General features: G+C 40.3%; 1 protein-coding gene across 1 annotated transcript in view; it reads right to left on the reverse strand.

The window, feature by feature from the left end:
• Positions 1-22,593, reverse strand: part of plppr1 (phospholipid phosphatase related 1) — a 41,962-nt gene extending 19,369 nt beyond the window's left edge. Inside the window, exons 1-2 of the mRNA XM_041059600.1 lie at positions 22,456-22,593; positions 8,161-8,270 (exon numbers count right to left, since the gene is read on the reverse strand). Coding sequence (XP_040915534.1) covers positions 8,161-8,220 — 60 coding nt within the window. The 5' untranslated portion in view covers positions 8,221-8,270; positions 22,456-22,593. The remainder of the gene's footprint in view (positions 1-8,160; positions 8,271-22,455) is intronic.
• Between the last annotated feature and the right edge of the window lie 3,732 nt (positions 22,594-26,325).

Consider the following 26,325-nt stretch of genomic DNA (forward strand, 5'->3'; position numbering starts at 1 on the left):
AGAATAACAGAATGAAAGCGACTCAGTTTCCGATGATCACAGTGAAAATGTGACAAGTTTCCCTCAAGGAAAGCAGATGAAAGGACAGAATAATAATGTGCATCATTTATCCCACAGGATTTGATGACGTATCAGATTATCACAACCAGATAAAACATGTCACAAGCAGTCATGTCTTTTTACCATCATTTTCTGGAAAACTGCAATCTGCTAAACGTTTGCGCTTGTTAAAAAAAGAATCATATGGAAGTGATATTATGAATGGTTCCTGTCATTCATGGTGAACCCAGCCCTTTGTATTACATCTCTTCAACACCAGGAGTCACTATGCCACTGCAGAAGCATCAGCAGTGCTTCAACACAAATCTACCCACATGGAGGTTCATACAGTACAATACTCCATAGCCTCTTCTCATCAAGTCTTGTGTTTTTCTTTTTCTTTTTTTCTCATCTGTTTCTGGTGACTTCTAGTGGAAATTCATGGTTCCCATTGCAGAATAGAACATTTGGACCACAATCTTAATAAAATGTTTGTGCCTGATTTGTTGCGTGTCTTCTCCAGCTTTTTTTTAGAGAACTTTTCTGTAATCATCGGCTAAACCAGCTTAAATTGTACTGTGCTGTCATCTTAGGTGAAGACAACCACAAATACTATAAATGCGGTAAGTACTATTGGCTTTAGATGTATTAGTCTACATGCATTATTGTATTGTCTTAGAAGAAGGGTCAGTCAGCAGTAATGGGTGCACCCTGAACATTTGAGGAAAAATGCTTTTGTTTGATGGTCGATTTTTCTGTGTTTTTGCAGAAGACGCACTTTTTACTCGAGCTGGAGTAAAAAGCTAGTATAGCACTTTTAAAGTGACCTGTATTTAATTCCTTGTGGATTTTCTGAGATGGTCACTGGAATAAAAGTAAAACATATTAGTGCTATTTCACTCATTATTAACAATGTATCCTGTCCAATCAAATTAGCTGAGCAGAACAAACTAAGTGAAAAAAAAAAAAAAAAAGCAAGAAATATGGAGGGTGTGTGAACCAGACGGGACATTATGGCCAGTGGGGTTCAAACAGCGAAGGCAAGAAAGCAACTGAGAACAGGAGAGAACTGTTGGCAGATCTAGTCCAGTGACAGATGGCTACGCAGAGATGTCCAGGTGTGTGTGTGCCTCATCTTTTTTTATGCCAGCTCTTTGAATAACACCAGGCTAGTTAGCAATATTTTTTGCTTCCTCCTACTATTATAAAGGTACCCGGCTGTGGAGAACATTTTTACACGGTTCACATACATTAACTATTGTTATGAGCAACCATAACACTTGGGAACGCAACATACCTAACCACATCTCAGTTATATACTCATAACTATCAGTAAGAAACAAAGTAAAGCTATTCAAATAAACAGAAATCCCCCTGCACCTCTATCTTTAAGCAGCTTGTCCACACACTGCAGCCAAATTACTGAGACAGACAGATAGGGGTTAATTTCATGTTTTCATGTTGTTCCACAAACAAGTTCCAGCAGGGTAATCGGCTACAAAATTATTCATAGGTCTCCCTCTGAAAATATGTAAATTCCTGCGCTTGCAGAAATGCCATGTAATACCTCGTGTGATTACATACCTAAGGATGTCAGGCTTACAAGGAAACACCTGGAAAAGGATTGGACATGTTATATAGAGGGGTTTACGCAAGGGTTCACCTGTTGAACTTTATTATTACTACTGTGATTTCATTTACTCTGACCTTCACCTTATTTGCATTTGAAAAAAAAAGACCAAAGCTTGCCTTAAGCTCATTTACAACAGCAACCACATTTTCTGATACTTTACCGGCCTGGGTTCAGCAGTAGCCGAAAAAGTAAAGGTTGCTGGTAGAAAGCTTTGTGCTAGTTCAGGAGATCAAGATGCCCTTGAGCAAGTTCTGGACCATTTCTTCCCCACTTTACTCCTCCTAATCACATTCCCTCTTCTAGATCTCTATAAAGCGCCGATATTTCCTCTATCATTCACCCCACCTCCTTCTACTTCTCCACATCATAAATCATAGAAAGCCATAAACAACCAGTGAGCCATTAGACATGCTGAGAGTCATCAGGCTGTGGCAAATGACCAAAACAGGCAACGAGAGACGAGCTTGCAATTTCAGCTCGATCTTACTCCTCTCTCGCCTGATCTGCAGTCTGCTGCAGACCTCACTTTGTTGTGCATCAGCCCTTTAATTACCTTTTTGATAAAGACATTGAAGTGTGCCAAGTTTGTCGAAAAGAAAATAGCAGCGCAGTTTAAACCCTGGAGGCCGCTCTCCATTTCTCTAAATTCTTCATGAGCTGGCTTTCCTGTCACAGTTCTACACCTGGACAAGTGCCCCCTTTCTCTGTGTGGCATAACTTGTGGCTCCATTATATTCACTCCACAGCCAGCGTCATGCTGCATTAGCCGTGTGAAGGGCAGACCGACAAGAGTGGCTGTCGTAAAACGGATATAAAAAAGTTACTGCAGCATGCCATTATCCTTCTCCCTGGGAGGGGTGCAATTCACCTCTTTTTGCCCATGAGCCTGGCACGGCATTTTGGTGCAGCCATCTACCTCTGTTCGGGTTTAACAGGCTACATTTCTTTGTAGAATATCATTTCAGAGGAGTGGACAGGAATTTCCCACTGCTACCATAATAATATAATTTAAATGCTCAACAAAGCAAAATCTCATAATCCTCTTTGTCAGCCTCAAAACTGTTCTAATCAATATCTTCATATTAACATTTGATCATATAATGACTTGTAATGTAACTGCAGTTGCTTGTAGTGATGAACCCACAGATTATTATCACCTAACACTATTGTAGGTCCTGTAGTTACCCAGAAATTGTGCAAGGTCTGTTATAATGGATATAGTACAACTAATGCGTGTGATAGTTCTGATACATATGTTTGCTTTTGCTTTTAAGACCATTTTCATGAAATCTGACATTATTATGTATTTATAATTAGCTTCTGCACAGCTAATTTCATCATAATAAAAATCCAAACCTACTTAAGTTTTTATCCATCACTCTCCTTATCCTAACCTTCCACTTCTCTTCTCTTCTTCATCTCCTTCACTCCAAAATCTTTTTACTGTCAGTCCCGCCGCCCATCTCTTCCCTCACACAATGAAAACAACCAGGAAAATGTTATATAAATCCAACACCAAGTGCCACATTTTCATTTCACTGTCATGTTGCGTTAGTAGGCTGGAAAAAAACAGACTGACAGAAATGGGCATCTTAGCCCAGCTTGCCTGGTTTTATACCATAATATTACACTATCAAACTTGTCTTGAAATGACACCGTAGACAGCTACTCATTTCTGTTTTTCCCTATCATGTATTCAAAAAATGATGATATAATGATAAATAGTCAGCTGCTAAATGTGGCTACAGGCCCCAAAACAGTCTTCACTGAAAAGAAATTACAAACCAGCGTATTAAATAGGTTTAAATAAAAAGAATCCCAGCTATAAAAAAAAAAAAAAAAAAAAAGACGACTCCTCTCTTCATCCAGGCTCATTAATATGTTAAGAACAGCATCTTGTGCCGTTCTGGGTTTCAAGAAGGGTCATCCAGTCTTTGTGGGGTGTGTCTTAAGAATCGAGGGCCAGATTTTCTGAGGCTTTTGTGCCTGTTTCTCAGGCACAGATGCGACGCATTATGCCCCAAATACGTGTGGTGTATTAATCAAGGAACAGACACACCAGGTTGGAGGAACAGCCTGGTGTGTCTCTTTCCTTACTGCATATCAGTTAAGGGAGGGTTGTGCAAATAATAGGTGGGGACATCAGCAAAGGTTGTTTATGTATTCAGTCAGATTTGACTCAGTATAATCTCCACCTCCACCTGCTGCAAGCTGAGCTGCTGGACATGCTGCTCCACCCTCAACCTTTGTGTCTTACTCCATCACTTTTTTCATTTCTCTTAAAGATCCCCTGTCTCCTATTGAACCAGTGATATAACTAGTCATAGATGTAATGTTATACTTTCATGAGTAATAATTTTCTGTCTCATGTCAAATTCAACTGCGGTGGTTGTAAAAATTGTGGAGTCGAGATCACCGTGTTATCCATTTTCTAAATTTGGCAAACTCATAGAAATCCCATGGCTGAAGTGTGCCTACAGATGATATGATCTCCTTCTGCTGCATTATTAAATCAGGAACTAAACACACACAGACTGTGTGACAAATTCAATAAGGACCACAGTGCACATTTGCAGATGGAGTAAATTTTACCCTTAGTCTTAAAGAGCCTTTGTAACCCACTCTTACTTTCATTTTGGCCACTAAATCTTACTTTTTCTAAAAAGCTCAGGTGAGAGATAGCGTGTCCCCGACCAACAAGGTATGAACAAAGTTCCCGACATAAAAGAAAAGACGGCAATGACACACTCCGTAGCAGCGAGTGCTGGTAGTAAGTCACTTCATAGTTTGTGAGCCACTATAAAACATGAGAAGAACAAAAGGGAATGTGACTACAACAAACGTGTCGGGGGAAATGGAAGAGTTGAGTCTTAAAAATAAGAAGAAAAGAGTAAAAGGGCAAACAGTCTTTTTTACCTCACTTGCTGACGTGTTTCCTTTCCTGTCTGTTCGAATGCCCTTCACTGCTCGGATTTGGAGCCCAACAAAATTTAATGTCTACATGTCCTGTATTTGCCATTCGTGGCCGCAGAGGTTGCAGGCAAACAGCTTTTTCATACTCTGTAGTAGTAAATTAATGTTTTTCATTTACTGTGCGACAGAAGGCCACTCACATATTCATACCAAATTTTTCCCGTTAGCAGTGGAAAAAAAAAAGACATGAAACAATGATGAAATGATTCACACCATAGGTGGCTTCAAGTCTGATTTAAATGGCATGTTTTCTGTCTAAACGGTGTAATCAAAACTAGCAGGTTCAATTAGGCTGTGTGATGTTCCAGAACTAAATTTAACATGTGATTCCCCAGATAAATCCCCCCTTTTTTTTCAGAATCCCCCAAGTAAAAAACCATATTGCGTCAGCGCAGCCAAGAGAGAGACGGAGCAACATCAAAAACAATCGGTCCCTGAGGGGATGGAGCTTTTTGTTTTTGAAATAATGACATCCTCGAACATTACGACACCGTTCTGGTGGAGGAGACTGAGCGAGATAAAGGAAAGAAATTGTCCTTAAGGTTGACAGATGTAATTTTCACACGTTTATTAGGAGATTTTCCTTGCAGCCTGGCACAGGTGATGTGAACACAGGCAAGTTTTCATTTTTGAACACAACACCCGAAAAGTCTAGGTGGTCCTAGTTAGATTAATAAAAGCCTGGGGCTCTGCGTGTTACATAATCTCATCCGGAGGGAGGTACAGGATATATCTGTTCTTTCCTCATTCTTCACTCCTCACCCTTACAGCTCAGCCTTTAATTAATTTCTCACCCTTTCTGCAACCTTTCACTTCTTTCCTTCCCGTTTTATTGTACTTTCTTCATCCTCCTCCTGTCATCTTTTTATTCTCCTCCTCCTCCCATGTGTCCCACCTTTCTGTCCCACTCACTCCCAGTCTTCACATCCTATTCTTTTCATCCCCTTTGCTATCACAGTCTTTTTTTTTCTCTTATAGTCTCATACTTACTCTCACAGAAATGACAAATAGAGACAACAAATGATGCTCTTGTGCTTAAGTAATGGATGAAAGCAAAGCAACAAGTTACACAACAAAATAAACAAATCACCATAAATAAACATCCTCTCTGTCACACTGCTTCTGGCACTGAACTAGTTGCTCCAATCAGAAAGCGATGTTTTGGTCATGTGACAGCACTGTCCCTCTGCTATGCTCTGTTCGTGACAGGCAGAGTGAGTAAGAGAAAGAAAAAAAAAAGACAGGACGAAACAAAGGAGCAGGGAAAGAGAGAGGAGCACAGAGATGGAATGATACAGAGGAGGATAAAGAAGGTGGAGTGGGAGGAAGGAAGAGCTTCAGTGACACCATGAGAAATAGGAAGAGATGAGGGGAGAGAAGGAGGGAGGAAGCAGGTTCAACAGGGAAAGGGGGGGGGGGGGGGGGGGGGGGGGGGCGAGAGAGAAATGAGGCTGTGAGGATGTGACAGAGACATCAAAGAGGGGGAAAAAGAGAAAACAGGGACGGGCAGAGCAAGACAGGGATGGATAGGACGCCTTTGAGAACTGTGAGAGGGAGTATGTGACAATAGAGTAATAAAAATCAAAGAAAGCTTACTCCTCAGTGGGCTATAACAGTGTGTCTCTTAGGAGTGCTCTTCCCATGCTCTGCTGCCACATGGTGAACATGCACATGGTTCGACACCTTTTTTGGATCTTGAGACTGTCATGTAAACCCCATGTAAAGATTAGGGAGGGCACAAGGGTATAAAACATTTCCTTTCTCCCCTATCTTGCTCAGTGATGCTAACTGGTGTAATAGAGCAATATAAAAACCATTACTGGAAACTGTAATGGTTTTAATTTTCTCATCCTCAAAACATCAGGCAGATAAATCCTGGTGGAGCTTCAGCAATAACCAAAGACAGTTGCCAGCTAATTTGTTTGATTCTTCTTGGGCTACCAGCAATGAAGAACTTTGAAGACGTTAACGTTTCTATGGTAACAGTGACGTCTCCAGCTGGTGGGAACAAGCTAAAGTACACGGCGCAGCATTCGACAGGAACTCTTCAACAAAACTGATTTTGAATCTGATCATTAAAATAAACAAATAAAAGACATAAAGACATTTCACATGTTTTTGGTCTGAGTTCACAGTGAGCTATTTATAATTATATAAAATGTACAAATCCTAAATGAAAAGAACGGCTAGGAAAGCTATGGTTTAAGGTCAAAGGTCACATTCAAACCAACCTCAATTTCCCATGATGCCATGTTGTTTGAACCTGAAACTGTAAGTACAGTTTATCAATGTCCAACTGAGCATTTCAGGTCAAGTTCCAGCCAAGAAAATTGAAAGATGTAAACAAGCAAATTGCTATACAATGATGACAGGCTGTCCAAGAGAAGGATTTTCTACTGAAGCTGCAGGACTTTTTGATGATTAATTCTGTGTCACGATTCAGAGGAACATTTTATTGAGGGGACAGTGCTTGCAGTGTGAGTGTACACAGTGTGTTTTTTACGGTAATAACTTCTATGCCGGACGATTTCTCACATGACCTAACTTAAAGTCTGGCTGTGTGGGAGTAAAATTTCATATGCAACAAGAGGTACACAACAATAATGTGATTCTTACCTCAAAAGTACTGAGGCAAAAAAAGAAGGCTGCTCTGAAGCAAGCAGCAAGGCAGAACATCATGAATCAAAGGGGAAATGATCATATGCAATGGTGATGTTTCACTTGTCTCATTCACCAATTCACTTATCTCAGAGGACACACCATCATAGTAACATACAGTATAACACTCATCATGGATAGCTGTCAGAAAATATGAGTGAGACACAAAGGTTAGTCAAGGAGAAGGCATGAGATAAAGGCAGAGGCACAGTATGAGAGTCTGAGACTTCTATGCAGGATATTTCCTTGGAGAAGTGTGTGTGTGTGTGTGTGTGTGTGTGTGTGTGTGTGTGTGTGTGTGTGTGTGTGCGTGCGTGTGCGTGTGTGTGTGCGTATGTGTGTGTCTGTGTCTGTGTGTGTGTCTGTTTGGGAGAGTGTGAAGGAGAAGGAGAGACAGCGGAGAGTAATGCAAGGCGTCCTGAGACATCTCTCTGATGAAGGATTTTCAGCTGACATGGTAATTAAATATGGAGGAGTATGGAGGAGCAGCAAAACTGTTCCTGTGCACACACACACACACACACACACACACCCATACACACACGCACACAACACACACACACACTTGGCTTTCCACTCATTCCAACACTTTACGCTCTGGTTAGCTGTGTATAATTTACCAGAAGAGGTCATTTGCTAATGGTTAAATTGTCACTCAAACACACACACACACACACACACACACACACACACACACAACCACAAACTCATCATGTACAATCCCTAAACCAGGATTAAAATGCCCATATACATGAATTTTACATTTTGTACAGAAGAAGGCAGATTATCACTCAAACTTGAACATATACACACGCGCACACACACACCGACACACACACATACACACAGTCTCTCACCTCTACAAAGATGAAACATGGGATGATGGAGTAGCTACGCAGGGTGTTGTTGGACGCCATCTTGTCTCCTGTTGGGAGACTTCTCCTCTCCGGATTCACAGCAGCTCACTCTGCAAAGATGGGAACATCAAGTGTCACAGCTCATTATCTGATAATGACAGAAATGTGCCAGTGCCATGTATAACTATTACAGTAGATGTATGTCATTAATGGTACTCACTGATAAGGACTATTGATAAGAACCAATCACCTACAGCTAGAGAGTGTTATTTTATACATTGTCATTACAGAAAGACTTGACGACAGTTAAGTGAACTTTCTCATGTCTGCCCATATCGTTGCAGCAAAATAAAAACAATGAGGAAGCTGAGGTTTTCCTTCCCACTATGTGCAAAAAACAAATCTGCTGTCGTCTGCTCTGCTCAAAGACGATAAGCAAAGCATCATATTTGTCAGAAACACTGCATTTGGAAAATCACCTCTAACCAGTCCACCATCTATCTAGATTTCAGCTGTTTATCCCGGGTCCCACTGGCAAAAAAAAGGACAAGTGTAAAAGCTCAAATGACCTTTTTCCTTCACAGATTCCCTCGGGTGGAAACCAAGAACACCCAGAGCAGCTTTAGGATTCAAGCCCTCTGAAATGTCCTAGGCCTACCCTTAGGTCTCCTCTGAGTCCTCTGAGTCAGTCATAAAACCTTCAAAGGGAGGAGGATCGGAGGATTCCTTAATGGTTGCCACGGCTGCAGCTGTTCCCCTCAGGGTTGCAACTAACAATCAGTCATCATCAAATAAGTTGTTTCTTATTTTCTTAATTAATCGTGTGTGTCTATAAACTGTTGGAGAATTGTGAAAACGCCTATCATAAGTTCCTAGAGTTCAAGGTTGATGCTTGATTTGTTTGAAGTGATTAATCATATTATCAAAAACTGTTGGCAGTTAATTTTTCTGTCACCTCTGTGGGTTAGGTAACTGTGAAGCCCGCTGGGTTCACCACCCGCAAGGCAAAGAGTTGGGACTGAGCGGGAACAAGCAGAGTCGAGGCAAATTGGGACTTTGTGGATCTCGGTGGCAAAAACTGGCAAGTTTCCAGATTAAACATCTACTATCTACAAAATATGATTCACAAAAGTATCTGTCGAGTCTTTAAACACCCTGGGTAACACTCTATCCAAAGAACAGCCTCGTACTGTGCTTTTTTCTGTTACTCTGATGCTGGTATTTTGTTCTGTTCCTGTTTGTATTCTAACTCATTTCTCAGTGTCAGTTAAAGCCTCTTTTTGTTGCATTTTTAACGGGACTGAGTCCAAGACCAAACTCGCCCTCAAGAGATAATATTTCTCTTATCATATCAGACTCATTAACATGATTTAACTACTTCCTCTGGTTATAAGCAACCAGTAGAGTCTACAACCACACTGACGGAAATGATCTACAGTCAGACTGGCACTGCTTCCATTCTCCCTCTGCTATCTTGCTTTATTGTGTTTTATCATGGCTTCTAATTGTCGTAAACAATGACATGGCATTTTCCCAATGAGAAGAGCAAGCTGATTAGTAAGAGTGGGAGTCGAATAGAAATATGTAATGAAGGAGACGAATACTGGAAAAATATAACTGCTGCATTCTTTGCTTTTCTGGCTCTAGCCGAGGCTGAAATGAGCTTGTCAGTCAGTCGTAGCATTGTTTTTTAATTGCTGAGCACTGACAGTACAAGGAGGAGGTGTCTCGCAGTTTCAGTGGGTGTAGATTAGATGGGTTTTAAAAATGTTCTGGAAAGCCAGAAATGTCAGGATCTGCTGTGGCAATTGTAGATTTATTGGTCTTAATCAAGAAAGCTATGACCCCCTGCAGATACTTAATGTTCATAAATGTGTTACGGGGCTGTAATTGTACTTAATTCCCCATTAAAAAGGAACATTGTTCCCAATTTGAGCTCGCTCTCTCTTCCTACTGTGCAATTCTGAGTGAAGGCAGTGAGTGTGGAGAGCAGGAGGTTTGTTGTAGAGCCAAGCTGGAGAAAAAAAGGAGCTGTGCAGTGTTTCAAATTCTACATTTACAACACTTCTACCATCTTTCGTTCTTTCTTTCTTGTACCAGATGAAATGCCCTTGAACACTCACTGCTCATTTCAACCACTGGAGAGACGCTTTAGTTGAATATGATGAATAACATCATATTTCTGTTGAAATGTTGAAAAGATTGCCACCTTTACTGCATCTTACACATAGCTACATTGTACTAAATGGCAGGGAACAACCTAAAAACTGGTTTTAGCACTGAGCTCTAGTGATAAAATGCTCTTATCTGAACAAAGCAGCACAAAATTCAACAAAAATCCAGGGAATATACAGTCAGGCTGAAAACATGGATCACAGCTGGAGTCAGAATCTCAGAGTTCAGGGCCAATACCAGCATAGATGTCCGCATTTACCCTCTAAAAAACATGTAGGTGTGTTATTTTCGCTGTATATATATATCTCTACTTCCTGTAGCTTTTCTTTGGTAAGTAACTACTTTGTCTATAAATCAAGCCACGGAATATCATCATGGTAAAATAATAAAACACCAAAATGATCCACATGTACTTTTTCAACGATTTGAGCAAGAAGATCTGAGCAACAACGTCAAACTCAAAAATCTGTACATCAATCAGACACAGAATGAACAGAATGGATAAATAAACTATTTAAAGTCTCTTAATACATAATAACTCATAGATGGCACTAGTCAAAATTATACTGAGTCAAAAAACAAGTGTTCATTAGACTCCGTGTATGACTCTGGTCATTTTTGATTATTTAGGCACAGAACATAATGACAGCAGCATAAGCAGCACAGTCAGTGCAGCTGCTTGCATTTGCTGTATCATAAGAACAGATTGCAAAGTTCCCTCCGCACACCTCACATGAAACTCTCATCACCGATCCCAACTCTCATCCCAATTTGAAACCAAGCGCTTCAATCTCACTGAGTCATTAGACGCAGGCAGACAGCGAGGCTGTCAGGTCTAATCAGACCCCAAGAAGTGGCTGTCCCATCTCATTTACCATTCACTCCGGGTTAATCGAGCCGACGTTCGATGGCAACAATCTGACCGTCGGCCTCACAGTTCTCTCGGTGCTACACTCGAGCTTCGGCAACACAAACGTCTGTTGGTGTCTTTATATAAAACACCTACAGTTTCAAATTAGCACCGACACCTGCCACCCTGCCATGTGATGCTTAAAGCTTTCAACAATTGCATTGTGTGACTGAAGCTGACAGGAATGGCAGAATTTACACTTAGGTTTCATTTACCTGCAAAAGAAAATGTTGTAATTTATATTTCTCTCCGCTGAACTTCAACTCAGAGCTCACTCTCCTGTTAGAGTACACGCCAGATGGGTGGATAGCTGTCAGGCGAGATTGATGGATGGTCTCCCAGTTCACTAAAATTGCAAACACCTGCCTGAAAAGTCTTACACGCCATGTAAATGTAATTGCTTTCAGTAAATCCATAATAATAATTAAAAAAAGCAACTGCTAGACATCCCTGCTATCCGTCACAGTGCGTATTAACAGTGTAATCGGCCTCCAGTGACTCAGTGACTTTTCAGATTATGGCAGGTGGAGAAGCATCAGCTACAGAGAAGAAATTGAGTAGTCATGCTTGTAATGTGGTAAAAAGCCCCCAAAATTAAATGACCATACTAATCACATTTACACTGTTATACTTCTGATACTTCACAATATGCTGCATTTTTAAAAATTTCTCTACAACCACTGACAGGAAATGAATTATTCATCACTTCTGCAGCTTGCTCCTCAGAACCAGGATTTTATCAAGCTAGTCAAATGGAAACAGCTCATGTAGTCAACAGTGATTTCTTTTTTTTTTCCAATCTCAATGGGAAATTCGATTAGTTTGAAATCTGCATAATATACAGCATTGCTAGCTATACATACAGTAGTCACGAGCAAAACATATTGTAACTGCAAAAAGCATTATAACTGGTGCATAATTTTCAGGCAACTTTAAAGTTGGAACTTTACAAAACAGTGCAAGAAATCACTTATCACTGTAAGTGACCACACAATACAACCACAATATCTTTCACACAATATTGATAACTGTGAAGGCAGGTCTATGATGCATAATCTACCATTATACCAGTGATTTTGCAATCATAGATTATGTTGTGCCGAAACCACCAGAATTTCCAGCAAACAGTTCATTTGATAACCATGGCAACATGTATGCATATCAATACACGAGTGCTGGGATTTTCCCTGATCAATGACAAAGAATTAGAAGTAAAACAAACTTGTGTTGTGCCTGAATCCTGCTTCATGTATTTTGGCAGTTCCTCATTACACACAGTACGTCCTCCTCGTAACATCACAGTACAAAGCGCCTCTTTTTCCTCCTGTTTCTATCTGTCCTTATGAGATATGAGGTTCAGTTGCAGTCTTTGCTACTGACGCTCATAATCAGTTAATTCTCCATAAGCTCTTTGTGACAGCAGAGAAGACAAATAAACATGTGATGCAGCAAAGTGCTGCACGATTTGTTGTCAGTCACTGAAATTTAATTTGTCCATGTTTTTTCATGGAGACAGAACGATATTCACTAAAACTGTTACATAAATGAATTACATATAACTCATATATATATACACACACACACACACACACATGGGTCCAAACTGTAAACCCTTTGACACATGTAGCCTATTTTTGTGAAAGACTCAAAAACTTTGCAGGCTAGGCTTTTATTTATGTCCTGTTCTGAGCAATCATGCAGAGGGAATGGACAAAAGAGAAACTGGCAATTTAACAGTTAGACTGCGAGCTTGATGATTTGACTCGTGGCACTGTGACAGATGATTCAAATCAGAAAATTTAAGGGGGCTGCACTCACTGCCAAAGAGTTTACACTACATTCATTCATTTCACACGCACCAGAGCAGCCTCACGGCTCTGAGGAGTCACAGCCCCGAACAATTGGACCTAGTCACGCCAAAGTCTTACCGTGATTTCTCTTTTTTTCTAGCCCCGGGACATCACGGTTTCAAAAGACGTTTCAAAGATCATAACCGTGGAGCATTTTTCTTCCAATTCCAGGAGCCAGTTAATTACAGTCTGATGAAAGGTGATCAGATTGTCTTCCCAGCGGCGAGCTCATCAAACGAGCAGCCTACAGGCCTTGTCAGGATTCATCAGTATCTCCTCTCCACTCAGCCAGGCTGTGATGACTTTGTCTAGACGTGACTGCTCTCCTCTCAGAGACGGCAAGAGCTGACTGTGAAATATTGAGCCCCAGAAATATCATCTGATTGACCATCTCCTGGTCTCCAGCTGAGTCGTTCTGCCTGACTGTGATCACTGTCTGAAAGTGACTAAACTGTCACAATGAAGGAGTTGGTGATAGAACCGGGAGTCAAAAGCTGTGCACGGAAAAATGAAATATTACCTCCTGTTATCACAGCCAGCGTGTTGGCCCCGTGCCCTTCTCTCCTTCTGTACTTGAACAGAGGAGCATCAGTTATTGAACTCTTACAAATGCCAGAATTTTATAGCTTCACTTTAAAACATGGTGGTTTCAAATACTGTGGTTTACCAACCTAGATACAAGAGAAACAAGTCTAAACTGCATTTATTGAGCAAAAACGCCAAACATCTGCTCACTTCAGCTTGTCGAATGTGAGGATTTGCTGCTTTTCTCTGTTTGAAATGGCAATGTTCCCCAGCTGGTTCTTAACTTTTTCTGCCTGTGGCTTTTTAGAGCCGACAACGACACCATGACCACGGTGACAGTGAACCAACGGTAAACAGTAAAGCTGCAGACAGGACAGATAAAAAAATGAGATGCAACTCACTGCAAGGCTCTGTAAAGCCGAGCACAATCAAAAATTTGGGTCATAATTTCATGCAGGTTCATGACTACAAGCAACCTCTTTCACATTGTTTCCACATGATCCTTTGATACATTGCTGATAGATAATTAAAATAATGATTATAGCCACTTTAACTACAGCCTGAGAGGACACCAAAGAGACAAACAAGAAAGAAGACCTCTAAAAAAAAAAAGACCTTAACTCTCACACTCAATTTTTCATGTTACATTTATCATCTGTTTTTGTTGCTCATTGTTACTGGGCCTTACAGACCTATTTAAAAGTGCTACCGTTGTGTATAATAGTAATATTATCTGAGCCACAGTTACAGCCCTAAATGAAGGTATTTTGAATTTCTTTTTGCAGCAGCAGAACTGAGGAGCATGTTTGCTGGGAAACAGGCCAACCCAGCATGCCAGTCTGTGTCCAGACCCACCCTGCAGCACACTGTTGTGCCTTTTTTATTTGACTACAGAAAAATCTGCTGAGTATTTGGATGCTAAAAATTCCCCTGCTGTCATCAAATGGTTATTTTTCCACATTTATTATACAACTCTTATATAAATCTTTTTTTTTTCTTCCTGAAATCATAACTGCCAGGAAAAGGTTTGTGGTCAACATGGTGTATAAATCTCATTTTGAATTTCTCATCTGCTGACTGCACAACAGTGCGAACACACTCTCTCATAGACACAGAGCTGTCCCATGGCTACAACTCTTGCCAACAGAGCATCTTTGTTGCTATAAATAGTCCATTTTCATTCTTCCCTTGTGGCTAAAAGAAATGATTTATGGGAAATCAATCACTGCAGAAAATAACATTTACAAGTTTGCTCACAAAGTAATTGTAGAGAGATCTGTCCACATACAACTCTGTGTGTTAACATAAAATAACTTTGTCATCTTTCCTCTCCTATTTCCCCGCAGAGCTAAACATCAGACAGGACAAGGACTCACAGCGGACAAAGCGAAAAGGGATGGGAAAGTGAGAAACAGAAGAAAAAAAAAAGATGTGGGAAAGACGAAGCAGAAGAGGGGGGGAAGAAAAGATCAAGTGAAACGGAAATCATGTTTCAGAAGGTGGTTCATTTGGGAGAGAACTTTTTTCTCTTATGGGAGATACTCCTTGTCATTTTCAGCAGGAGTTACAAGCAAAGTCTTGATAAATGGCTTCTCTCTCACTGGCAGCCACAGTTCTTTCTACCTCCGCATATCACACCTACCATCTGCACATATGGAAAGTTCTATTTAGGGTTCAACATACATCATTTGGATGTTAAAGAGCCATCCTGTTTCTTATATTTTCAAACTGAAGATGCTCATAGGCTTTACTTAGTGGAAATATTCAGTGCCTTTAATTTCAAAACCTACAGTGCAAATGAAAAAACAAGAATCAATTACAAGTGTAATTCCCTTTTGCAGTAAAATAGATTGAATAAACAGTGAGCAAAAAAAAAAATGTAACAAAGGCATAATTAAAACGAGCTCTGAGACATTCTGTTGACAAAAAAACACTCACTAGAAAAGAAAATACAATATGAACAATCAGTAACATCGTAACTCACATCTGAGGAGTCACACCGAGTTTTTAATCAACTCTCATAAACTCACTGTATTGATACACAGATGGTGCAGGAGCAAAGCGTTTATTCACCACCAGGCCCCAGGTTCGAGCCCTCAGATTGGTCACGCATTCCAACAAACACAATTAATTGCCCCCGTGTTTGGGTGTGGGAAGCTGGTGAGGGATCGTGCCCTTAAAACTAGTGAAAGGAGAACAAAATCTCACTAGGAGTTGCCCAGAGATCATGTAAAAAGATCCCTTTAAGCACTACTTTTCAAATTTTGAAAGACGTGTAGACTACATCTGGCCTGAATTCCAGATTTTAATTGATCTGGATCTAATCTGGTCTTGGATTTGACTTGGTCTCAAATGCTGAATAAAACTCCACTGCACAAGACTTATGAGCTGCTAAACAGGCAACAAAACTTTCACAGTACAAATCAACTACATTTAGTGGAATCCAATGATATTTTATCGTTAATCTAATGTACAAAAAAAAATAGGTTTCTATTTCTATTTCTATTGTTTCTAAGTTCTTCTGGCCTGAAATGATAAGTACTGATGAATGTTCACAAAACCCATACATCACATAAAGTTTCAATAGCAACCAAATTAGCATATTCTCAGGGTTATTTATTCAGATAATAATCAAAACAATGCTAACCCTGATGAAGCTTGGTATCTATTTCAGTCCCTATGCCTGTACATTTCTAAATTAAGCTCTGTAGCAGCTGTGATAAAAACACTCGACTGTGAGGAATCACTATGGGAATCACTTTTTTTTTTTGTCTCTCTGACAGACAGCTTATCTGGAAAGTCTGCACAGTGCCTGGCAACAACATACAGTGGAGGACATATGAATGTCAAACACAGGGACAAGTAGGATGAGATCAGACAAAGAACAATTTTGAAAGTAAAAGAAGATCAGGAGCATGCTTTTAGAAAAGATTTTCACAAAGAAAAAACATGGGACTCCCCATGGAGAAATACTTTAGAGTACGTGAGAAAGAGAAGCCAGACATGAAGAAGCAGCAGAGAAGAGCTGAGGAGGTATTAAGCTCGCGTCCTCAGACGCTGCTAACCAGCAACACGTACATTCTCAAAAGTCTTCAAACACATTTCTGTATTTCCACATATCAAGGCTTCGCCTCAGCTGCTGGCCTCGGTTTCACCCTCACGTCTTTCCTGATGAAGCAAAGTGATATTTGCCTTTGAAACTCATTTCAACTCGCTGCCAAAGCCTTGATCGTTTCATCCTCAATGTCATTTCTCTGTCTGCTCATTTCTTGACTTCACAAAAACACACAGCAATTTTATTATCAGATGCTTTATTATTACTGTAAATTCTCCTATTGATTTAGAGCTAAACACAGTGCGGTGACATGCTCATGAGGTCAGTGCTTTTCTGTTTATGTCTGGTTTGAGATTCCCTCTAAATACAATCTCAATTTATTAACTTATTGATTGTTCATAGAGAAACTTAAGGCTAAATACCATTTCATAATATTGAATTAATTCTATTTATATTCAAATTCAACACTGCCGGTTAAGAATATGCAGTGAATTAATCCAACGAGAGTAGTGGTTGTTGCTTTCCATCCCAACAAATGTCATTAATAAACAACTGCAAATGCTTCAGGTAAATTTACATATGTATGAATGTAAATGTTTTAGGTTGGGAAAACGCATTTCCATGATCGCTCCAAGGCTTCTGTGTGCATTTCACTCCGTGTGTTGAATGCTGAGTGATGCTGTTTTGCAAGTTTTTCTTATGCTGCCTTGTAACATCTCTGTCTATATTTAGATCAAACAAGCTCTTGATCTCCCAGTGTTCAGCTATTTTTTTTTTTTTTTTTAGTCCAATAACAACTGTTAGAACCATCACGGTACCGGCCTTCTTACCCAGCTGGAGATAAAGAATGTGTTCCCTTATGAGATTTCTTAATATTAATATCATGCTTTTGTAGCTTCCTGTATCATCCTTGCAATCATTTAACACGTTCCAAAAAATTTTACAGGAGACAGAACAACAGTAAAATCTCTGTCTGTAATTTAGTTCTGGTCATGCATCATGTACAGATATGTGGAAAAACAGAGCTGCTCTTATTAGTTTATGCCACCCAAAAATCATTAAAGTCTTCTAGTCAGTGTAGATAAAAGAATGGGACCACATGGGGAAATCAAGCCTATTTCCCCTTTACTTTGCAATTATATACAACTAATCTGCAACAGCAAATACATTTTAGGAAATTTAATTGTCACAGAACTTGGTTACAGATAGATCGTGGTCTGGTTTAATACAGAAAAACTTCACAGTGACTTCAGACACAACAAGTTTATCTAGATTTAGCCAAAACCACAGTTTTCTTTCTCTAAACATATCCAAAGCACCTTTGTTGCCTCCAAGAGGACTGTGGATCTGATCAAATGTAAATGTAAATTTTAAAGTTTACTCATTTAAATCTGAATTTTGCCCATTCTTTGACAGTACTTAATGAGGCAAACTGATTATTCACCTGCAACATTTAACATCTGACAAGAAAGGTTTGACTCACATACATTATATTAATATTATACATGACACATAAAAGAAACAGCAAAAAATTTCAAAAGACATTTGCACATAACACATAAGATAACTTCAGAGATTAAGCGGCACAGAACGCAAGACGCCAGCTTCACAGCAGAACAGTTGTGAAGTCTGTCTTACTGCTTCAGAGAAATCTAAGGGTGTGTTCAAACATAAAGCAGATCAGGCTTTCGCAGTGTTATTTGCACAAATTTGACTGCTGGACTGTTTGTGTAGTCTGTTTTTATGAGCCCCAAACAAGCAATGTATCAACTGTACAAACATTAGCTATTGCAAGCCAGAAAGCATGCATGCACCTGTGAGTTTGTTTGACAACTCACACTCTGACTTTTGTTATTTCCCTCAATCCTCTCTCCTTTCTCCATTTGTCTCTCTGCATCTATGAAGATTTGTGAAGCCCTGGGATAAACACAAATGTTCTGCTCAAGCGTAAACAATTCCAACTCCCATGGACGGGTCTTTGCCTCAGTCCACGCTGACAAATTTGCTTCTAATCACGTCCAATATGTCTTCATGGACAATATGTATTGTAAAGCAATCTAAAATTCACACTGCCCTCTGTCTAAGCGCGTCATAAAGAAAGGGAAAGGGAAATGTACTCCATGGTCACTTTCTTTATTACCTGTCAGTGTGGCCACCACTGACAGGGGCCCCAAATAGCTTAATGAAAGAAGCAAAGGTTAAGGTTTCTGATGACCAAAGAGTTCTATCCAAATCGAGATATAAATTAAATCAAGTCTACTGCAACATCTACTGCTAAGAACATTAATTCAATATAAACAGGAAACTAGAGATGAAAAATTAAACAGCTCATATATTCATAATTCTGAACATACCGTGAGTGTAGTTGTGAAGTGGTTGACATTTTCCAATTTAAGCCCTGGTCTGTTTTCTGTGCATGCCCAAATACGTTCAGCAATCTCAAATACGCACTTAGCATGTATGAAAAAACAAAAACAAAACACAACTGTGGCACACAGCCAGCGGGGATATTTGGCCACAACTGTAAGCATTTCTCCATTAGCTGCACATTCACATTCTGACTAATGATATACACGAGTCTGGGCTGAGAAGTTCACGCCACATTCTGGCAAACTATACAAAACACCCATCTGAGTCAACAACACACCACTTCTCCCTCAAATTAATCTAGCATCCTTATAAAATACAAATGTTTAGCCACATTAGATGCCACTCTATTGTCTGGCTTCTGGGAAACTGAGCCAAAAATATTCATGAAGCGCTGCCAGTGTTATCGTTCTTCCTGTTCCTCTCACGCCTTATCACCTGCATGTATCGGCCTTCTTACAGATAAAAGGAGGGCCACTCAATCTCCAGAGACAGGCCTTATCTCACCTTAGGGCCAATCATTTCCCATGAGACATCACACTGACAGATCTATTGCCCAATCAGGACACCCCCACTGCACTAATAACACCGCCACCACATCTAGTGGTAATCAAATACCTGCTAGCAATGGACCATGGAAAGGGTTTGCATGTGCATGTGCATGTCTGGGTGGGTACGTATGTGTATGTGTGTTTTGTGCGTGTGTGTGTGTGGGTGATCAATAGCCAGTCTCTGTTGTGGGAGTGGAGGAGGCATTAGATATCAGACGAGAGTTCAGAGGTCATTGCTTACCGCATCCTCACTACTATATCCGTCTGGCGTTTTTTAACAACATAACGCATCGGTTGGTGTTTCCCCTCTAAGTATTGTAATTTGTAACACATTTCAGAACAGCATGTTGCGGCTAATATAATTTTTTTTCCCCACGCGTTAAGTGCACTATAACAGCTTTGTGCGTTTGTGGCTACAAAAGGTAGCAGTTTATTGTAAACAGCCAGGAAATGATATGCTTTTGTGTATCCGTTTCTTCCTGAGCACCTCACCTCACACTGCTGTTCAAGCGGCATGCTGAATTTCACAGGTATGTTCTGATTTATGAATGGCTACATGAAAAAGTAATCATACAATAGAGCTGAATTTCATTGTGACAAACCTCATGGGATGCTCTATTCTAGTGGCCCTCCATTTGGAGATTTAGCACGATGAGACAAACATATTTTTGCTATAAAATCTCACTAAGTGCATCTTTTTTCCAAAATCTGAGCTTGTAGGTCTGCAATGCATCCCTGCAGCACATAATGACACAGATGTGGCAGAGACTAAATCTCACAGAAGGGACAAAGAGTGTAAATAGTTTACTAAAACAATAAAACCTATGACAAAAAAAATCTTAATTTATGCTTTTACAAGACCAAAACACTGAAGCTGAATGATATTGTAAAGTGGGCCAAAAAACAGTTAACTATATGAACAAGTAGCCTCAGAAAGTGTTTTACTGAAATTTTAAACAACTAAAAATAGTGATAAACCAACATTAAACTAATAACAAAATTTTAATGACCGAAACAAAACATATTTAGTAAATGTCAAACAAAATTAAAACCAACAATAATCAAATGAGTAAAATGCGAGCGATCCCACAGCAGCATAACTAATGCGACCCATGATGCCACATGTGAACGTCACCCTAGTTTATCATTGCCAGGCATGATGATGTCATTGTGACCTCAGCCTGTTTTTTTAGCTGATTGGTCAAAAGCGACATAACTTGTCAAGGAAAGGCAAATACACACGTACACATGCACACTATGGCAAAATAGGCACATTCACACTCAAATCTACAACATGCACACACACAAACACACAGTCTGTATAAACGCACTCTTGTGCCATCATGTAGAACGGCATGGTGGGTGTTTGCCAAGAGGTGTCTTGCATTCAGCAGGCCCTGCTGACAGCCAAGGAAAGGCTCACCTGATGCCCAGCCACCTGCCATCTGTCTGCAGAATAATACCATTCGCCTGCTATACTACAGGGACGGGCATGAATACAACTGTCAAATGTAAAACACACATACACACCAAAATGCACAAATTCACAGGCTCCAGCTACAAATGGCTGTGCCTCTGGGTCTGTGATACAATCTTATTTTCAGCACTCAGCCAAGGGACACAAGGAGGATTCAATACAACTGGCAACATGCACACAAAGCAGTCAGGAAGAATGGAAGGAAAAACAATATTTGCTCATATCTAAGAGTAGAAGAAGAAGAAGAAGAAGCACTTTGATGCCAAAAGCTAAGGACAATGTTGACCCTATGCTACTTTCAGGGTCCTGTAACCAAGTGGTTATTAGTCCAATGTGCAATGGTGCTCATCTGTAAAGCCTCTCGGCTTCAAATCTGCAAATGATCTGATATACCTCTGTAATAATTTGCTTTTATTCGCCACTGATTTTTGACTTTTCATTATTTGATCCCATTCCCAGGCTTCCACATCAACTAAAGCTTACTGTGAAATATATTTCCACTACATGTCAACCGTATGTGATGCCAGAAAGCTGCTGTATGATGAGGTTACAGAGGAACCAAACGGACAAATCGCACAGAAACCCAACCTGCTGATTTCTCACCTCATTCTTACTGTGTTCAGTATTTTCTCCAGGAGCACTACAAGAAGATGAGGTTCATCTTGGCATTATATTCTGTTCTTACATTCAAGCTAAGGCCAAGGCTGCACATGCACAGTGCCGTTTTTTTTGTTTTGTTTTTTGTATGATGATAGAAGAAGCAATCAGAAGAGGATGATGACATACGCTGCACTGAATTACCGTCAAGGTTACCCTACACCCCTCATCAAGGCACCATAATAAGCATGGGATTTTCAGTCTTTCAGTGATCTGAAAGGCATTGACCGCGTCTAAGGGGCTGATTGAGGAGGAATATCCAGCCTGTGAGGTTGGGGGGCGGGGAGATGGGCCAAAATTTTGTTCCTGGACTGAACGCACGCGTTTGCTCGGCAACGGAGGCGACAATATTTGCGCAAATCTTCGTTTTCTGCTCTCAGTGAGGGGTGCACGGCACCGAGGCGGATACTATCTTCAAAAATCACGTTTGTGAGAGCGTAAATAAGCCCCGGAGGGCGGTCACTGTTGCTGGTGGAGACAGGTGTCTGTCTAAATACCGATATCGATTCTTTACAATCATTAAAACACAATTCTCTCCACACATCCTCACTGAAATCTGTTCCATTCACAGACCTTTTCTTTTTATTATTTTTTACTCGCCTGGATGCATTTGATCAAATGTGAACGTTGCCTTGTGACTTGATTAAGGTCCGAACTTGCTTCAGCAACAGACAATAGCTACACAGTCCCTTTTCTTCTGCAAGCATCACACACACACACACACTTACCGCGATGGTTTGAAGCAATATCCTGGAGAAAAGGCGAATCCATTGAAGAGAAATGAGGAGATAAGGGCGAAAGGAAGCCGTGAGCACCCCCACTACTACTAGTACTACTACTCCATCGGTTCAGTAAAGCCGCCGCTCTCGGTTTGTGATGGGGATCACGCAGCGTGTGAGCGCATGAGGATGGATGCTGTGCCTTGTCGGGAGTGGGGAGGGGGCGGGGACAAGACGCGTACTCGGGTCCAGTGGAGCGTGCTTAATTCTGTGTAGGGTCCTTGTGTTACAAGCAAGTCGGCTGTCTGTCCCGCATATTCCCAGCCAGCCTGCCCTATAGACCTCCAAGTCCTATAGGAACACTCCCTTTATTTTACCTTTCCATATCCCACAGAGGGCATCAGGAGGTCTTTTCAATGCTGCTTCATATTCATGGAGCTTCTCACGTGCACACACAGACAGGGTGAATGGTTTGCTGAGCTGTTGTGGCTGTGGTGATATTCAGTATGCTGACATTTGATATGGGAGATTCTTACTGCTACCATTGTTTACAGAACAAATTCTATTTTATCAGACATGTTTTCGAAGGAAAGACGTATGAATTGAATTTATCTGTAAGAAATAATCCTGATTTTCCTAGTAGTTTCTCTCAAATAATTATGTCTACATAAATAGATAACAGTAATAAAAGGGACACAAATAAAGTCCAAAAATGCTAGAAATGATGCTAGAAATTCTAGCATCACCGTTTCACTCCCAGTCTTAAAAATTACAAAATTATTACTGCAGAGTGTATGAATGCGATCTGCTAAAAGACATTCTGGTATTGATAAAGTAAAATAAAGATTTTATGCGTTAAAGTTTCATGATTAGTTGATAATTAAAGGTATTTGTCCAGGAAACAGGTCAGGGCCAGCCAAGACTAATTGTTAAAAAAATAATGTGGAAGGTGGAGTTCCTCTAACAGCCACTAGATGTTAGCTCCAAGACAACTCAGATTGAAAAGAAAAAATCTTTGTGATCTTTGCTTATGTTTTGGCTGTTTTTACTTGACTGACAGGTTTCTCTGTTACACTGAACTGTGGTGGTTATCATTTTGCCCCAGTACCCAAAGCTAGATTTTTGGCCTCTATATCTGGTAAAATCTAAGTTCAGAATCATAGCTTCAAAGACCAGTTTTACTGAAATGACAGATGCTGTATCAGTATTCACTTCCCCATTCTGTTTTTACAGTTTACATCCTCTGTTGTACATGCAGGATTTTAAATTGTCTGACTTTGGTTTTATCTGGTGGTAAAATTGGACTGATTTGATCTAAAGCTACAGAGAATGAACAGGACCAAAACAACACATGTACAATGCCTTGATCATAGAAGCATTCTTCAGCTGTCATATCAAGCCACAGCACAAATGGTTTAAATACAAATTATGAATTTCTATTATTTTACCACACACTCTGGCATTGCACACCCACACAAGGATTTAAGCCATATTCCCAGTGGAACTAGCCAACTGTCATCTCTGTCTCCCCCTTTTTTCTTCATCTGGTTGCTGCTCTACCTTATTGCATAATATAGCTCATCTCAAAGGAAGGTCTAAATCTACAGTCCCACCTCTGTGACTCGGCTAGCTGTAGCATTACCACTGCGATTGCACCGCTGCCAAAACTGGGACAGACAAGTGAAACCAGGGAGCCCATCTCTGCAACAAGAAATTATGGAGGAAACACTGGTGTGTTCAGTGATCTAGATTCAGAGAGCATGCTACATTACACTCTGCACTCAGGCTCCCCCTCTTCCAATCCTCTGCTTTTTCAGCCCAGTTCTTCCTCTCCTCCCCTTCGTTTCTCGTCTATGGCCTTCAGTAACGTTAACCAAACTGAGCAGAAAAATGGATATTACTGTAAAATCACAAAATGTGAAGTCAGCACAAGTTATAATTAACAATAGAGCTAACATGGTCTGAAGATGTGATGGATAAATGTGGTACCACATTTGGGATGTTGTACTGGATCTAAACGGGGGCAATGATAGCCTAGAGGAAGACAATCAGGCTCAAGGCCAGAGGGTTGCTGGGTATAATTTACCAGATTATCTGAGTGAATGTTATCAGGGAGAGAGAAGAAGTAGCAAACTCTTATAAAAAGCTGCCAAAGTGTCTTTTTATTTAAGTTGCGCAGAGTCTACAAAGAAGGCATAGTATGATCAGCTCATTAGAGGAGCAGCAGCAGCAGCAGCAACAGCAGCTCCAGTGCTCCGTGTGTTGCCTTCAGGCACAGTTTTGAGTTGTAGGTCACCTGTGTTTTGGAAGTATTCAGAGCCTCAAACACAATTACTGTAGCATTTAAAACAAAGAAAATGATGATGATGTCAGGCAAGAGAAAGCCCCGACTCTCAGTAGACTTTTAGGTGGAGTCTCACAAGTTAAGATTTTTTTAACCTGATCAGAAACAGACCTGTGAAAAACCAACTCAAACCCAGGGACAATTAGACCTGATCCAAACTGTGGTTGCCACAAACAGGCCCAATAGAGAGAAGAGACCGGCACCAGCCTGATGCTCCAACAATTAATGAGCAGAAAGTGTAATTTTTCTCTGAAGCTCACAGTTCACACCCACCATCTGCCTCATTTTCCTCATGCAATGATTATGTAATCAGAGCTGATAAACAGTAGAGTCCACTCAGGTAATAGATGCATCAACCGCTTCTTCTGGAAATTGCATTTACATATCCCTAATTTGTTGTAGGGAAACCTAATCACTGCTTGGATTATGTTCCATGGCAACATTTTATTGTAGTGCAGGGAGTAATACATTTATTTATTGTATGCGAGTTGTAGGGAGGTGGTGGATGCCAAAGTGCAGGACTTTCACATCCTGAATTCTCTGTGTGGTTAGGTTTAGGCAACAGAAATACTTTGGTTAAATTTTAGGAAGGATCACGCTTCTATTAAATCTCAATTAAGTTAAAATGTCATGTTTCATCCCATCAGTGTATGACCATTACCTTTTCCTAACTTCAACCAAGTGCAGTGTGTGAATAAAAAAGCTGATTCACGCTTTAGTTATTTCAAGTGGATTAACTTGGCTAATCAACAATGTTTCATCATGTTGATAGCAAATCTAATCCAGTTTATACCTAATTTCTAGGACACAGGGCTGGACATTCTGATGCACAGATTCGAGACCTGCAGTAAGACAGCAGGACCAGATCCAGTGAGAATGAATGTAATTTAGGCCAGGCTGGCAGACCTGTGAATACAAATAAAGGCACTGCATCATTTGTAGAATTTGATGCGGTGGAAGTAGTCAGTGAGGAAAAGGCATGTTACTATTAATTTTCTTAGTCCTGACAACCTTCCTCTAATTCTAGCTCTTATTCTTCTTTTACCACTTTTCACATAATTGTAACTCTTCATGTAATCTTTTTCATCTTTTCAGCACTGTTTAGTTGCTCCAAGAGAAGGAGCAGGATTGAAACATCTATAGTGCAAGAAGCCAAAGTCACTCTATTAATGTCTCAGTCTCATCAGGGGAAAAAAAAACAAGTATTTTGGAAAGCTCCAGTTCCCAAGGTTCTCCCCCTGGAATGTCTGCCATGGGAAAGAGATTCATCACGTAGTTTGTGTTTACCAATGTTTTGATGGCAATCTCAGCAGAAACTGTTTTCACACACCGAAATCAATGTGTTGTTCCTGTAGGTTTATTTATGGAATACATCCTCTGTATAAAAGTGATTTGCTTGGTGGTTGATTATTCTGCCAATGAATTCAATGAGATAAAGCTTGTACTGCAATGTTGGCAACTGTTCGAATCCTGTAAATTACTTAATTGTGTTAAGATGCTTAAGACTGTGAGTGTGTGAAGCATGAAGACAGGGT

The sequence above is a fragment of the Toxotes jaculatrix genome, chromosome 16 (genome assembly GCF_017976425.1).
Source record: "Toxotes jaculatrix isolate fToxJac2 chromosome 16, fToxJac2.pri, whole genome shotgun sequence".
NCBI classification, from domain to species: domain Eukaryota; kingdom Metazoa; phylum Chordata; class Actinopteri; family Toxotidae; genus Toxotes; species Toxotes jaculatrix.